At 39.7% G+C, this 16,583-nt stretch overlaps 2 protein-coding genes across 5 annotated transcripts in view; one reads left to right on the top strand and one right to left on the bottom strand.

The window, feature by feature from the left end:
* The window catches only part of LOC130904495 (7-methylguanosine phosphate-specific 5'-nucleotidase-like), a 28,529-nt gene that overhangs the window by 4,861 nt on the left and 7,085 nt on the right, over nt 1–16,583 (bottom strand). The window contains exons 10-11 of one of the 3 annotated variants that reach the window (XM_057817280.1): nt 9,982–10,246; nt 9,557–9,899 (exon numbers count right to left, since the gene is read on the bottom strand). The exons of 1 other annotated variant lie outside the window; for it this stretch is intronic. In XM_057817280.1, the coding sequence (XP_057673263.1) occupies nt 10,066–10,246 (181 nt within the window). In that variant the 3' untranslated portion in view covers nt 9,557–9,899; nt 9,982–10,065. Of the gene's footprint in view, nt 1–9,556; nt 9,900–9,981; nt 10,247–11,696; nt 14,089–16,583 lie in introns of those variants that run through there. One more of the 3 variants, XM_057817281.1, reaches the window with a different exon arrangement.
* On the top strand, nt 2,474–9,903 carry LOC130904494 (peptidyl-prolyl cis-trans isomerase FKBP10-like). Of its 2 annotated transcripts, XR_009060856.1 has the most exons (8): nt 2,474–2,754; nt 4,281–4,426; nt 4,493–4,682; nt 4,756–4,901; nt 5,007–5,196; nt 9,199–9,344; nt 9,414–9,695; nt 9,780–9,903. XR_009060856.1 is itself a non-coding variant. In XM_057817279.1 (7 exons), exons 1-7 carry the CDS (start codon nt 2,555–2,557, stop codon nt 9,605–9,607), a joined length of 1,212 nt encoding a protein of 403 aa, XP_057673262.1. In that variant the 5' UTR covers nt 2,474–2,554; the 3' UTR covers nt 9,608–9,745. The 2 variants fall into 2 exon arrangements, 1 of the variants encoding a protein (XP_057673262.1); XM_057817279.1 differs by lacking the exon at nt 9,780–9,903 and having other exon boundaries at nt 9,414–9,745.

The raw sequence follows: 16,583 nt of genomic DNA, 5'->3' as shown, positions 1-16,583 counted from the left end.
AAAACAAAAAAAAACAACAATTAAGCTATAGTTATGAGGTAGATATCCGTGACTTTTTTACAGACGCCATTTTTTTCATTGTGCCATAATTTGTTTAAAAGTTTAGAATATGTGAGTGAATAAATTTTTAAGTGTTTTTTATTTTTCAAACAAAATATGAGACATCAATGAATGATTTTAAGCTAAAAACAAGACATTTTGAATAATAAATATATTTAATTACCTTCGTTGTATGGCTGGGTTGAAACAAAAGCGGTTGCGCGATGTCTGTAAACGGGGGTTTTCAGGGTAAAACGGACAAATCAAAAATAGTTCGGGGGCTTCATGCGCCATGAATCTGCTATGGCAGCATATAGACATATTGTTCTATCAAACACAACAGTTGTTTTGGCTTAAAATACAGCAGTTTCTTTTAAAGAGGAGTGCAAGAGCAGAAACTGCTTTTTCAGTCTTGTCTGTGTTTTCCGCCTTATTTTATTATTTTTTTTTTAAATCGAGTCAAATAATTTTCTCCATCTTTTTTGTGTGTGTTAAAGGCTAGTTAACAGATTAATGCGTCAGATTCTTCCACTTTAATATTACTATTTGTTCGTATTGAGCCCATACATCTAAAAGTTGGTCATTTTTCACATAAATCAAGAACAAAATTCTTTCAAATAATGTTTTGAACAATAATGTTGAATTAAGAACATTTCTCACAAACACGTTTTTCTTTTAAGATTAAATATACAAACTTTTGCTTATAATAAGTCTGTTAAGAAAAACAGCTAGCTGAAAATAAGCTTATTTCAAGAAATCTCAGGGAGTAAAATCGACTTGAAGCACTGTAGCAGTAGCAAAATTAGTGTAGTGTTCCCCACCTCCACGGCATTGACGTCTTTTTACATTACTCATAGTGGCTGCTGCTGGCGGAAAAAAACTTCTAATATCCCTCGTCTTTAAAGGGGGCAGGGGAGGCAGCATGTTGTATTTCTGTCGGGCTGTGAATGGGTGTGTGTGTGTTGGGGGTGGGGGGTTCAAGTCATCAGCCAATCAAACGTGCGTTTGTGGGAAAAAATGGACTGGCACACTCAAGAGTGAAAAGGGGTCAGTGTAATTTTGAACATAATGAAAGTACTGTAATTCACTTAATAATGGTAGGATCAATTCTATCCTTACAACATATAGGAAGACAATCTAAATTACGTATATAACTGAAGTCATTATATAATGCAAATAAGGTTGCTTAAAAGTTGGTGGAGATAATTTGAGCATCCTGAAAAGTTGGTAGTGTTATGTTCCTACCGTCCCTATGCAAAGCTATGCCCTTGAGTACAAGTAAAAAGCATTCATTGAAAATAATACTAAAGTAATAAGTAACATTGTGAGTAATTGCTTACAATGTCATATTTGTTTTAAAATAATGTTTTCTCAGCATTTTATCTATATGAACAGTTTTATTATACTGTACTATAACCTATTACCTGACCATATTAGGCCAAAAAGATGAGACAAAAATCATCGAATTGAGACCAGAACAATTGAAACAGAGTATGAGCATGAGAGCATGAGAATCAAGTGGAGAAAAAACATTGTTACCTCTGATTGGTATAATGGAGTCATGTGGGTATTATTGCAATGTCTCATTGATGAAACTGAGACAGCCACAGTCAGCATCTCTGGCTAAAATAAAGCCAAAATACGGAATAAAGATTCAAAATGTAACGACTTTAGTGTAGTCCAAAGTAGTGGAGTAAGAGTATTGTTTCTTGTCCCAAATCTACTCAAGTAAAAGTAAAAAGTATTGTGTGGTAAAACTACTCTAAGAAGTAACAACAATGTATTAATGCGTTTTGTATGGTTCGTGCAACATTCCAACTAAGGCAAGTTAAGACACGCTTTGGCTAAACTTTTTACAAACTTTGTCATATCTAAAAAAAAAAAAAAAAAAAAAAATTTAAAGCGCGCACACTGCAAAATCTTTTTTTTTTTTTTTTTTGCACATATTTGACGTGAACCAACAAACCCTCAACGGGACATAATTGGCAGCTTCATGTAGATTCATGTAGATGTGGCGAAAAAGAAATGTTATTTTTGGGACCCTGACGTCATCAAAACCATCATATCATATCGTTTTCCTATCATTTTTGTGGTACTTAAAAGTTACACGTTTGCACAATTCCATTAGGTACCACTCCTCCTTCCCTTTCCAGCAGCCACGACGAGAATGAGTCAAGTTTTCATTATTTAGGACGGAACACAGTACGTATCCTTCAAAATATATGCTAGACTGCCGCAATGGAGAAGAAACATCCTGGTGATGGTCCATGTAAAGTCCTCAAATGTATGTATCTGGTTGTTTTTAAGTAAATCAGCCGATATAATTCGTCTTTTTGGCGTTCACATAGCTGAACGCTGTCAAAAGGTTCCCTTTTCGTCTTTTGTTTTGAAAGTGATGAGCGGATCTTCTTTTTCAAAAACGTTTGTCTTTTAAAGATGTACTGCTGCTGTTTGGATTCAGGATCGGCAGACAGAGCGGTCTTGGGCTTCCCTTTCAGTCGTCCCTAAACCCGGGATGTTTCGTCTTGCTCTGCTGCTTTTCCTTCATGAGGTGGCCGTGCAATGTAGCGGCAGCGAGGCGCCTCAGATGCTGGACGTCGTGGTGGAGCGCTACCACATGCCCAAACGATGCCCCCGCGAAGTCCAAACGGAGGACTTTGTCCGGTACCACTTCAACGGAACTTTCCAGTCCAACGGCAAACTCTTTGACTCGAGGTGAACTTTCTATTTTATTGTTATTTACTTCATTTTTGATTGGTGCGTGAGTCGTCGTCAAGGTGTGAGCTGCGCATGCGCGCCTGAGTGACTTCAAATTGAAGTAGCAACGTTCCTAAAGTGGTGCAAAACGTTCAACTTCACTTGTGTCTCACAGTTGTCTCCTTTCAAGATCTCACCATGAGACAACTATGAGTACTTGTGTCGATCTCAAATGAGTCTCAATTTTATCTCCTTACTTGGAGTCACGATCTCAGTAATGTCTCAGTAAAAGACATGGATGAGCAAAGTATTTTATTTCTTAAACTTGCCTCAGTTGCCTCTTTTACTGATCTCGCCAAGCAACCCTATATTGTGTCAGTCACAAATAATTCTCAATTTGATAACCTTCCAGTCTGCAATTGCTCATTTTGGGTTTTCAAGATTCTTTCATCATAACAAAGAGTAGTGTCTGCTCTGACATGTCCAATCACATCTTAATTCATATCATGCCGAAATCCAAGAAAATGTTATAATTGGTCAAATTATTAAATAACATCTGATTCATTTGGTTCATCTTGTTCAATGTAAAAATTAGAGAAAACTATCGGCCGCTACAAATGCATTAGTTTTTCGGTTTCGAAGAAGAATGTGTACCACAAAATAGTGTGAAGAAGCTTAGTCCTCTTGTTTAATGACGTAATCAAAACAGGCAACATGCTGGCTGACGATGTCTCGCTAAAACAACTGGCTCACAGGCAACATGTCTGCCATTTGGATTTTTTTTTTTTTAAATATCAAAGAAATATATAAATTATTACATGAACTAAAAAACCACCACTGCTACACGCTCTTTCCAAAGTTGATTTCCATTGATGTGCCGCGTCACATCGAGCACAGTGGTAGGGAAGTCGTTCCCCAACCCAGAGGTTGTGAGTTCAACTCTCTGTCCTGATGAATTCATCTAAGTACCCTTGAGCAAGACACTGAACCCCACATTGCTGCAGCAGGTAGATGAGGATATAGTTTGAAAGCGCTTTGAGTGCCTGAAAGGTGCTTTACAAGTATAACTCCATTTTCAATTAAGAGAATTTCTCATCTCAATGATGTCTTAACTCATTTTGACTCATCACTTGCTCCTAAGGGTACAACAAATGAGCCAAAATGAGATAAATACGAGATGATCAAATTCATCTCACGAGACGAGATTAAGCAACAGATGAGTAGCAAATTTTTGCTATGGGTTTATTCTCATAATAATATGACTTTAATCTGTTATTGTTGTTGTCATGATCATTATTAGTATTATTATTATTGTTTTTCTTCGCTTGTTGTTGTATTTCTTTTATAACTGCTGGAGATTAAAAAAAACAAATCAATCAATCTTGTAATGTTACATAACATGACAAGTTTTTTCTCGTAAGTATATAACTACATTTTTCTCTACTAATATTACAACGTATAACTTTATCCTTGCAACTTTTTCTCGCAAATGTATGACTTAATTCATGTTGTCCTGCTTACTTTTCTTTTGTACTTTTACGCAGTCACGTCCGACGTAAGGCGTATGTCAGTCAGGTGGGAGTGGGTCGTCTGATCCACGGAATGGACCGCGGCCTATTGGGCGCCTGCGTCAACGAGCGCCGTCGCGTCATCGTCCCGCCGCACCTGGCCTACGGGAGCGTGGGAACAGGTAAAGCCAGTGCAGTAGCAAAGAAATAACCGGGAAGCTGTTATTATTTTCAAATGTGCTTTGCAGGTGGCGTGATCCCGCCGGACGCTATCTTGGTGTACGACCTTCTGCTGCTGGACATTTGGAACTCTCAGGACAAAATTGAAATCCGTACGCTCAGCAAACCCAAACGATGTGCCCGCGCTGCCGCCGCCTCCGATTTCGTGCGCTACCACTACAACGGCACCTTGCTCTCCGGGGAGACCTTTCTCTCCAGGTTAGTGTGAGCGTGTGCCTCTGTTCCATTTTTTTTTTTTTTTTTTTTAAATTCTAAACACAACGTGCTTCAGCCACACTAAGAACGCGACGTACGACACGTACTTGGGCAAAGGTGACCTGATCGAGGGCATGGAGCAAGGCCTGCTGGGAATGTGCGTCGCAGAAAGACGAGTTGTCATTATTCCGCCGTTTTTGGCCTATGGAGAGAAAGGACACGGTATGCAACACATTCTAAACTCATTGAATGCCATTGACGGCGGTACCGTCATCAATGAGTTAAGATTGCATCAAAGCTGGAATTAGAGTATGCGTCCCCCAACAGGAAAGGCAGTGCCCCCTCAGGCTACGCTGGTGTTTGAGGTTCTGATGGTGGATGTGTTCAACCCAAAAGATGACCTCGTGTCGGAAGTCCTGGAGGTTCCGGAAGGCTGCGAGCGCCGCAGCGTCGCAGAGGACTTCATGCGCTACCACTACAACGGGACCTTCCAGGACGGCACCGCCTTTGACTCCAGGTGAACGCTCTTCCAATCCCAAAAAACCAAACTGGTCTTCAATCCCTAGCATAGATGTCGCCACATATTTCACTGGGGCAAGTGCCCCAATATAAATTTCACCAGTAAAAAAAAAATACATTGGAGTTTTAAGTGTGCATAGCATAATCTACGGAATGCGCCCATTTAATATGGAAATTTTAACTATTCACTCCATATAGACAATCTGCACATGGCTCCTGAATTCAGTAATGTATGCACATACAGTGCCTTGCAAAAGTATTCGGCCCCCTTGAACCTTTCAACCTTTCGCCACATTTCAGGCTTCAAACATAAAGATATAACATTTTAATTTTTTGTCAAGAATCAACAACAAGTGGGACACAATCGTGAAGTGGAACAAAATTTATTGGATAATTTAAACTTTTTTAACAAATAAAAAACTGAAAAGTGGGGCGTGCAATATTATTCGGCCCCCTTGCGTTAATACTTTGTAGCGCCACCTTTTGCTCCAATTACAGCTGCAAGTCGCTTGGGGTATGTTTCTATCAGTTTTGCACATCGAGAGACTGACATTCTTGCCCATTCTTCCTTGCAAAACAGCTCGAGCTCAGTGAGGTTGGATGGAGAGTGTTTGTGAACAGCAGTCTTCAGCTCTTTCCACAGATTCTCGATTGGATTCAGGTCTGGACTTTGACTTGGCCATTCTAACACCTGGATACGTTTATTTTTGAACCATTCCATTGTAGATTTGGCTTTATGTTTTGGATCATTGTCCTGTTGGAAGATAAATCTCCGTCCCAGGCTCAGGTCTTGTGCAGATACCAACAGGTTTTCTTCCAGAATGTTCCTGTATTCGGCTGCATCCATCTTCCCGTCAATTTTAACCATCTTCCCTGTCCCTGCTGAAGAAAAGCAGGCCCAAACCATGATGCTGCCACCACCATGTTTGACAGTGGGGATGGTGTGTTCAGGGTGATGAGCTGTGTTGCTTTTACGCCAAACATATCGTTTTGCATTGTGGCCAAAAAGTTCAATTTTGGTTTCATCTGACCAGAGCACCTTCTTCCACATGTTTGGTGTGTCTCCCAGGTGGCTTGTGGCAAACTTTAAACGAGACTTTTTATGGATATCTTTGAGAAATGGCTTTCTTCTTGCCACTCTTCCATAAAGGCCAGATTTGTGCAGTGTACGACTGATTGTTGTCCTATGGACAGACTCTCCCACCTCAGCTGTAGATCTCTGCAGTTCATCCAGAGAGATCATGGGCCTCTTGGCTGCATCTCTGATCAGTTTTCTCCTTGTTTGAGAAGAAGGTTTGGAAGGACGACCGGGTCTTGGTAGATTTGCAGTGGTTTGATGCTCCTTCCATGTCAATATGATGGCTTGCACAGTGCTCCTTGAGATGTTTAAAGCTTGGGAAATCTTTTTGTATCCAAATCCGACTTTAAACTTCTCCACAACAGTATCTCGGACCTGCCTGGTGTGTTCCTTGGTTTTCATAATGCTCTCTGCACTTTAAACAGAACCCTGAGACTATCACAGAGCAGGTGCATTTACACGGAGACTTGATTACACACAGGTGGATTCTATTTATCATCATCGGTCATTTAGGACAACAATGGATCATTCAGAGATCCTCACTGAACTTCTGGAGTGAGTTTGCTGCACTGAAAGTAAAGGGGCCGAATAATATTGCACGCCCCACTTTTCAGTTTTTTATTTGTTAAAAAAGTTTAAATTATCCAATAAATGTTGTTCCACTTCACGATTGTGTCCCACTTGTTGTTGATTCTTGACAAAAAAATTAAATTTCATATCTTTATGTTTGAAGCCTGAAATGTGGCGAAAGGTTGCAAGATTCAAGGGGGCCGAATACTTTTGCAAGGCACTGTAACTTTGGCTGTGGTAGGCATACGAGTTGAAACTTCCGCGAAACACCTTCGGGAGATATGCTGCGTTCATGTATGTCGGGAGATCTAAGTCTGAGTTCCCAAGTTGAAAAATTGTTCTGATGCGTTGTAAAGTTGTAATGCTGGATAAAACCACGGTTGCTAGTAACTTGCTACAAAGAGTAGTAGCCTATTTTAATGCTCCAACAATACACCACAAGTTCAGTGCATTGTTTTCGTCAGCGATTACGACAACGAAAATATTTCGTCAACGATCTTTTTTTCATGACGGTGACAAGAAGATAACGAGCTAAAAACGTGTTTTGGAAGACTAAAACATAAGCCGAATGCCAGTTTTCGTCTGACGAGACAAAAATGCGCCAGTTTCCGTCACATGTTGACAATGTGTGACATTTTATGTGTAGTTGGCCTGCATTGTAGCAGTGTCTTGTGTCACTCGTGACATGCTGCGCCCACCCCAACTCACCAGTCTCCTTTCCAGGCTTGGTTGTTTTGAAACGCACATGGTAACATGGTTTCTTATCTTGGCAAGAGAGCATATGCAATGTTGCTTTAACCTTTAAGGCTTTGTGCTGAGAGATCATCACACACTGAATGTAACCTGTAGCATTAGCATAGCATTCACCTTTTATTTAATAATTAATTGAAAATAATGTTGTGTTTTCCTGCTGAGTGTGTATTATGTCCTTGTAGACGCGACAATATGAGCTCGTCTGTCAATATTCATTCGAATTAGTTGGAAATTTATTTAAAATTTTATAGACAAAAACATTTTTAGTAAACGTAAACTAAAACTACATGAATTTAGTCTTGAGTTTTTGTCAGCAAAAACTAGTTGAAGACTAACACATTTTGAGATGACTAAAATATAATGAAGACTAATAAGTATTATAGTCCAAAAAACTAAGACGAAATTTAAAAGGACTGCAAAAAACAAAACTGGTTGAGTGACTGTTTGTTGCTTTATATCAACACCGTGTAATAGAGAATCATTTTTTTCGAATAGTTTTTACATTTTTCCTCTTTATTCTAAATTTTAAATTTGACTTGATTCCTGCCAGAGATGCTGACAGTGGCTCTACTAGTTTCACCAATAAGGCGTCGCAATAATAATCACATGACGCCATTACACCAATCGGACGTAACAATGCAGTCACATGACCACAAACAAGCTTGCAGTCTGAGGTTCACACCGGCGTGGCGTCTTTAAAGCGCTGTAAAAATGAAAACAATTTGACACAAGAGTCAATATTACTCGAAAGCACGGAGTTCAACCTCTCGCCTAGTTTGTATTTGGCCCAGATATACAACGGAAAACTGGAGATATATTCATTTTAATTTCATGGTATGAAATGTTTTTTTCTCCACTAGAGGGTACTCATGCTCTTTGGGAAAAATGCAGTTCTTTATCAAATGCTTAGTGGAGTGAGTCCACTTATATCCGCTGAAGCTGCTCACTTACACACAATGAGTTGCCACAGTAACTGGTAAACAAGTTAAACACTGATTGGTGCATGCGGCGCTTTGAAGTTTCGGCTTACAAGCATCTCTCCCAAGATCAAACCTTAAAGTCTGTCAATCATCGTTAACTTAATTAAGCAACTCAAATGCACTGCCTTACCAAGAAAAGCGGCAGGCGCGAGGGCAAGACTACGTGATCGGATCAGGATATAAAAACACTCCATTTATTTATTTTTCAATTGAAAAAAAAAAAATCTGTAACAGACTGAGGATCACTGTGTTCTTTTCAATGAATACATTTTACGTGTACCTGAGTAAATTTTTGGGATGACTACTTTTACTTAAGTAAAACTAGTTTCAGGTAACGCTACTCTTACATGAGTAAAATTTTTGGCTACTCTACCCGGCTCTGAAGTGTCTTCCCATCGAAAAGTCTGTTCCTCATCCTTAAAATCAATATGCTGCCAGACTTTGCTGTCCAGTTTGTCATCTGGCTAATTACTGCTTGTAAAAAAAAAATACTATTTGGTGAAGCAGGATCAGGAGTAAATTGAGGCGCCAGTCTGCATTCTGTAGTGTAAACTGCTCAAATGCTGTCACGTTAGCAGACTTCAGCGCATGTCTGACAGGGCTTTTGTGCACTTGTTAGCTACCGGAGGAACAGTACGTACAACACCTACATAGGTCAAGGTTACGTCATCGCTGGCGTAGATCGAGCCCTGCAGGGTCTGTGCATGGGTGAGAAGAGGAAGGTGGTGGTCCCGCCTCACCTGGCATACGGAGGAGAAGGTGTCCGTAAGTGCCGCTGCACACCCAAAAAAATCCAAATCTTTTCCGTTTTAGAAGGCTTCACCTTCGTTTCAGGCGATCTGATCCCCGGATCGGCTGTGCTAGTGTTCCACATCCACGTGCTGGACTTCCACCATCCCGACGACCCGGTGGATGTAAAAGTTGTCCGCCGGGCGGAGGGCTGCGGGCCCGTCAGCCAAGAGGACGACTGGCTCCGCTACCGCTACAACTGCTCGCTGATGGACGGCACGCTCCTGTACTCCTCGTGAGCGCCCGCTCTTCGCTCCCTGCATGGACTCGCTCTGCTACTCTTTCTGTTTCCGGGGCAACAGCACGTAATGCCCGCATGGCACCAAGGTTTCCGCACACACTCAGTGAACTTTCTTCATTTGCTTTTCAAACAGAAAAACGGCTTCATTTTGTGTGCGCGTCTTTGCGTAGGGACCAGTACGACTCCCCGTCCGTCACCACGCTGGGAGCCAACGAGGTCATCCCGGGTCTGGAGCAAGGCTTGATGGGCATGTGCGTGGGCGAGGCCCGGGAGGTGGTGGTCCCACCGCACTGGGCTCACGGGGAAAATGGAGGTAATAAGACTGGTCGTCGACGTCTGTGTATATTTTAGTTGATTCGATCGCAAGCTCACCGGTTGTCTGTGCCGGTTCAAATGGATCGGCTGTCAACAGCAGCCAATCAGTTAAGTTTGTTAGTTCTGGTTGTTGCGCCGCTTCTAACGGCGCGTCGCATGTTTGGCAGCTGGCGTGGTTCCTGGCAGCGCGGTGCTCTTTTTCCAGTTGGAGCTTTTGGAGCTCCAAAAAGGTGTGCCCAAGGGTTTCATGTTTGTGTGGACGGGGGACCCACCAGAGCCACTCTTCCCCGCCATGGACCTGGACGGCGACAGCCAGGTTCCCCTAAATGAGGTAACCCAGTTCAAATATCAAGTAGTTCATTTTTATACTAGTACAGGTAGTCCCTAGGTTACGACCTACCCGACCTAAGTGATTTTGAGTTTACGACACCTGAGTCTCATCTTTAAAAAAAAATTTTTTTTTAAAATTTTGACTTTTGTTTTGCGATGCTTGCTTTTATTTTGGCGCTGGAAGCGTAGAGCTGGTCTATTTCCGCAAGCAAGAGCATTTACACAACCGCCCACCCTTCACACGGCAGACATGAGGAAGCAGCCAAGTGAAGAGGTGGCAGTCTGCGCGCACATTTGTTGCTTGTGAAGCATTCAGAGGCAACGGCTGCTTTTACCCCCTTTTGTACTGTTTATTGTGTGTTTTTTTATTATGGTTGAATACTTGGGGCGAGTTGATGTGATTGTTTTTGATGATGTGCGGGCGCTAACTGATACAAGCTAATCTTTTCTTATAGGGCTGTCAAACGATTAAAATTTTAAATCGAGTTAATCACAGCTTAGAAATTAATTAATCGTAATTAATAGCAATTCAAACCATCTCTAAAATATGCCATATTTTTCTGTAAATTATTGTTGGAATGGAAAGATAAGACACACGACGGATATATACATACACCATACTGTACATATTAAATACTGTATTTAATATAGAAATAAATCCACAAATGGCATTATTAACATTCTTTCCGTTAAAGGGATCCACAGATAGAAAGACTTGTAGTTCTTAAAAGATCAATTTTATAGTTACAAGTTATAGTAATTTTTAGGGCTGTCAAAATTATAGCGTTAACGGGCGGTAATTAATTTTTTAAATTAATCACGTTAAAATATTTGACGCAATTAACGCACAAATGCCCCGCTCAGATTAAAATGACAGCAAAGTGAAATGTGTATTTGTTGTGTTTTTCGGAGTTTTATCGCCCTCTGCTAGCGCTTGGGTGCGACTGATTTTATAGGCTTTAGCACCCATGAGCATTGTGTAAGTAATTATTGACATCAACAATGGCGGGCTAATAGTTTATTTTTTGATTGAAAATTTTACAAATTTTATTAAAACGAAAACATTAAGAGGGGTTTTAATATAAAAATTCTATAACTTGTACTAACATTTATCTTTTAAGAACTACAAGTCTTTCTATCCATGGATCGCTTTAACAGAATGTTAATAATGGTAATGCCATCTTGTTGATTTATTGTTATAATAAACAAATACAGTACTTATGTACAGTATGTTGAATGTATATATCCATCTTGTGTCTTATCTTTCCATTCCAACAATAATTTACAGAAAAATATGGCATATTTTATAGACTGTTTGAATTGCGATTAATTACGATTAATTTTTAAGCTGTAATTAACTCAATTAAAAATTTTAATCGTTATTCACCCCTAGTAATTTTATATTAAAACCCCTCTTCATGTTTTCGTTTTAATAAAATGTGTAAAATTTCCAATCAAAAGTAGAGTTAATATAATAAGAATAAAAATAACAATAATAAGAATAGAGTGACCAAAGTCTGAGTAAGTTTTATGTGTATTTTGCATAGCTATTTTGATTGGGAATGCCAGTTTACTTTGCATTGTTGTTTAACTGTGTGTGAATTGGGCCTCATTACTACTTTGTTTTTGTGAACATTATTATTATTTTTTTTGATAGGAATATTATTTTTGTTGTGCTTTCACTAAATGATACTTATGTTGGTTGTGAAGGAGTTGCCGAAGTTTATGCCAATAAACGGCGCGGTCCAATGAACGCCTGTGTCCTCTTGCCTTTATAACATATATATCTCTGTACATATCTTACCCAAAATGCAACAAGAGACACATAATTGCCACTAAAAGAAAAACAGCATAAACGTCTCACAACAACTAATTCTCCCACTATCAAAAGGAATAACATTAGTATGGAACGGCGCTGCCCCCAAGCGGCCGGTGGCATTCTCTTCACTCTTAAGTGCACAAACGATGTCATTGTAATTAATGTGTTTGAGGTAATGCGTGAGCGGGTCATTCAGTGGATGCGTTAATTGCGTCAAATATTTTAACATGATTAATTTAAAAAATTAATTACTGCCCGTTAACGTGATAAATTTGACAGCGCTAGTACTTTGTTATTGCTATATCAGCAGCTACTTGTAAACACAGATTTGAATTGCTGTTATTGAAGATGAGACTGAATTAATTTTCATTCTGTAAGTGTTGATGTCACGTGCAGCTGAATAAAGTCGGCAAACCATTCAGATGTCTGGCATCGTCATTTTGGAGCTAAGCTCACTGTCTAGCTAGGACTTACCTCCAACGTCTCGGCGAGGACAGTACAATTATGTCTGGTACATGTTTTTTTTTTTTTTTTAATTATTATTTAGAGGGTGTTTTGAGGTATTTAAGGGTTAATTCCACTTATGCGGAAATCCCTGTTACATCGCCAGCCTAGGAACAGAACCTGCTCGTAAACCGGGGACTACCTGTAGTATTAAATGCTAATTCTGGAGAAATGGCGTCGGGGATAATTTGCTCCGTTGGTCGGTAACTTTTACAAAATGGACCTAACGCAAAACCGATATGCCTATCTTTGGAATTGACTGACTTGTCTGTCTCTGTAAATGACGAATATAGACGTCATTGGAGTTGAAGGATATGTGCTTTTAATCTTAGCCTAACATCCAATTTTATCCCCTAAACTATCTTTTTATGTAAATAGCTTTCATCACATCCTAATCTTCTGTACCAAACTCTTCTTTTTCTCGGTAGTTTACCGACTTCATCACGCAGCAGGTGCAGCTAGGCAAGGGGCGCCTGAGACCTGGCATTCCGCCCGACGACATCATCCGGGACATGTTCAACAGTCAGGACCTGGACAAGGATGGAAAGATCGTCGCAGCGGAGGTGACACCGCAAACGGAGCATCGGGACGAGTTGTAATCGGAGGACAAGCCTACCCGGCCAGCCGGGCACTCTGCAAACTGTGATGTTGAAAAAGCCACTATACTGAAACGGGTTCACTCACTGGACACATTAGCTTTAAAATTCTACTATGTTGGTGAGCACTCTATCACATGTATAGTTTAGTGAATAGTCATGAAACGTGGATAAAAATGTTCTCGGAGCGCATTCTTGCCACCACTTCCGGTCCAAACTATATTAGAAAGACATTAGCATGATGCACCTCCCGTAATTTTCAGACTATAAGGCGCACCTGACTATAAGCCGCCCCCCTCACTAAATTTGACACAAAACAACATTTGTACATAGATAAGCCGCACTGGACTATAAGCTGCAGCTGTTCTCACTGTACTATGGGATATTTACACCAAAAGATATAAACCAGTAACACTTTCACAGCGGCATCATAAGGCTGTCGTAAGACCAAATGAACTACCATTGAAACAACTAACTGCAAAGCTTCATTGCTTCAAGAGGCTTCATTTGGCCATCAATGCTCCCTTGGGGGAGACAGTCAACCTCTGCTGCCATGCATTGCAGCGCTACAGATGTAAATAACAATCAAAATTCATGTTCTGTGCTAATTATTTATTTGGTTACTGTTCCAGTTGTTTAATTAACTGGTAGTTATTAGGGGTGTAACGGTACACAAAAATCTCGGTTCGGTACGTACCTCGGTTTTGAGGTCACGGTTCGGTTCATTTTCGGTACAGTAAGAAAACAAAATGCAAAATATAAATGTGCTAGTTTTTTATTACACACTTTTGTGCTTTCAACAATAGGAACATTAGCCTATACAAAGCTAGAATTCTGTTCAAAAAGTAGCGGGTATTTAAAGATAATCCAACAATGATTTGCCTTTCAGACCCCGCGTATTGGTCAGCTTTCTTTCTGAAAGAAAGAAGAAAAAAGAAGTCCTGTGCTAAACAGAAAAGCAATCCCAATGACAAAGATTTTAACATGTATTTTACAAATGAAATGCCTCAATGAAACTTTTTTTTCCCTTATGAACGGTTTTCAAAAGCTTTATTGGTGGATTTTCTCAAGTTAAAGCGCCACACAGAAATTAATAAATTTAATTGTGTAAGCAGGATGTGTGTATTATTCTTATTATTTAATTACAGGTGTTTCAGCTCATTTCAATTTATTTTATTTAAATGGGCTATTATTTATTTTATTATGTGTTTATATTTTACAAATGTGATGTAGTATTCATTTATATTGTATCTTTTATGTTGTATAACTTTAGTTCCTATGTGAATATTAGTTCCTACTTGTTTTGTTGTGGTAGGAGAGTTTTGTATAGAACACGGGGCCATGTTGGTTATTATTATAGCAGAGAAGACAGCAGTAAATCAACAAAGACAAGTCAACTGTGCCCCGATCTACCACTCAAGAGATCTGATGGACTCAAAAAGTAGGTTACGATTGCATATTAGTTTGAAAATCGACCGGATCCACCGTATTTTTACACGAGTGACTGCCGGCCCGATCCTAGCAACCGGTAGTAGTATTGACGCATGAGGGCCGCGTCTCGCGTCAAATAATAAACTCTGCCATTCTTTTCGTGTGCGTCGCGTTGTTCTGGGACGCATCTAACACGCGGCCGCACTGTGACTGGTGTGCATTGGCTGATTGACTAACGCCCGCGTTTCACTGCGTTCTCGGGGCAGCCACGTTGTCGCACCGTGGACGTTTTTTGGGTTATAGCCTACTGTCCTACCGTGTTGGTCCTCATTATAGTAGAGAGACTGAGTAAATATAATCCACACAAAGAAACTGTAACCCGATCGACTCACAGCCTCCCTCGAAAAGTAAGGGTTATATTACGTCAGAAACTTGTTCGGTACGCGTCTGTTCCGAACCGAGCACCATGAACCGAAATGGTTCAAAACTATTATATGTACCGTTACACACTTAGTAGTTTTGGTATTTGGTAACACCTTATTTGACAATGGCGATCTAAGACTTGTCATAAGACAATCATAATTATGTCATGACACGAGAGCTGGGAATCTTTGGGCACCTAACGATTCGATTACGATTACGATTCAGAGGCTCCGATTCGATTATAAAACGATTATTGATGCACCCCCCCTCCTTTTTTTTTTTTTTTTTTTTTAAATAAATGTTTTGTACATTAGTTCCAAAATTGTTCAAAAATCCTCTCAGGCTAAACCAAACTACTATTTCAGTATCAAATTAACATATAGCAGTAAACAAATATACAAAAATAACAGTAAATAAAAAACTCCAGTCCCCAATCTGTATCAGCAGCTTTAAACTACATTCAATTAATTTAATGTTGTGCATCAACTGTTACAGTTGTTAAAATTGCTCCCGATATTCCATAATTTCCCTTCTGTCTACTTTTGTCAAAGTTTTAACACTATTTCATCATTTAAAGATAGATTCAAAACAAGATTCTGCCGATTCAGGAGTATTTTAGATAAAAAGTTAATTAGGTTCGCTTACAACAGAGCCTTCTAGAGAGGTCTACTGCTTTAAGATTACTTACGCCAGAAAGTGTCATTTCGCATCTCTGTTCAATAATACATGTTCTAACACCAACGTCCTCTGTCATTTTGCATCTAGTTCTACATATATATGATATCTACTGTAGCCGTATGTTTGTAGCAACTAGCAACTGGGCATTGTTTGTAGCGGCTGTCAGCCACAGTCAGGTATGATTGTTTTTTTATCTAGCGGCATGAGTTGAACATGATATTTACTCTCGGTCCGTTCCTCATTGCGTTCCAAAGACCGCGCTGTGTTTTACTTCCGCTTTACCTGGTATAATTAAATAATCGGAATTTGGATATTGTGAATCGTTCTCGAATCTTCCACGGCCGAATCGCGAATAATCTAAGAATCGGAAATTTCGCACGCCTCTACATGACATTGTCATGAGCATTAATGAATGCTTATACCCAATGTCATTTAGTGTCATCCGGCAAATTATCTCACTTTTGAACGGATGTAAAAGATCTGAGCTGGACATAAATGGAGTTAATGACATAATTTGCCGTATGACACTTCATGACATTGTCATAAGCATTCAATAACACCCATTATAGTGTCATTTCATAATTATGACGGTCTTATGACACCACTGTCAAATAAAGCGTCACCTATTAACCCAAATAAATCAACAAATAAGCCGCACTGGACTATAAACTGCAGGATTCCAAATTAGGGAAAAAAGTAGTGTCTTATAGTCCCAAAATTATGGTAGATGGATTCTCCGTGGTGCATCCAACACTATAACTTTGAAATAGAAACGCTGTACCTCAGCAGTTTGTCACATGAACTGATAAAAGAAAAAAAAGGCTTCAAGCTGTTTTATGAAAATTGCATTTGAAGTTTACTCACTGTCAAATTCCAAG

The sequence above is a fragment of the Corythoichthys intestinalis genome, chromosome 16, assembly GCF_030265065.1.
Source record: "Corythoichthys intestinalis isolate RoL2023-P3 chromosome 16, ASM3026506v1, whole genome shotgun sequence".
Taxonomy (NCBI): Eukaryota; Metazoa; Chordata; class Actinopteri; order Syngnathiformes; family Syngnathidae; genus Corythoichthys; species Corythoichthys intestinalis.
Note: the sequence above shows the minus strand (reverse complement) of the source record. Positions and strands in the feature narration are given on the sequence as shown.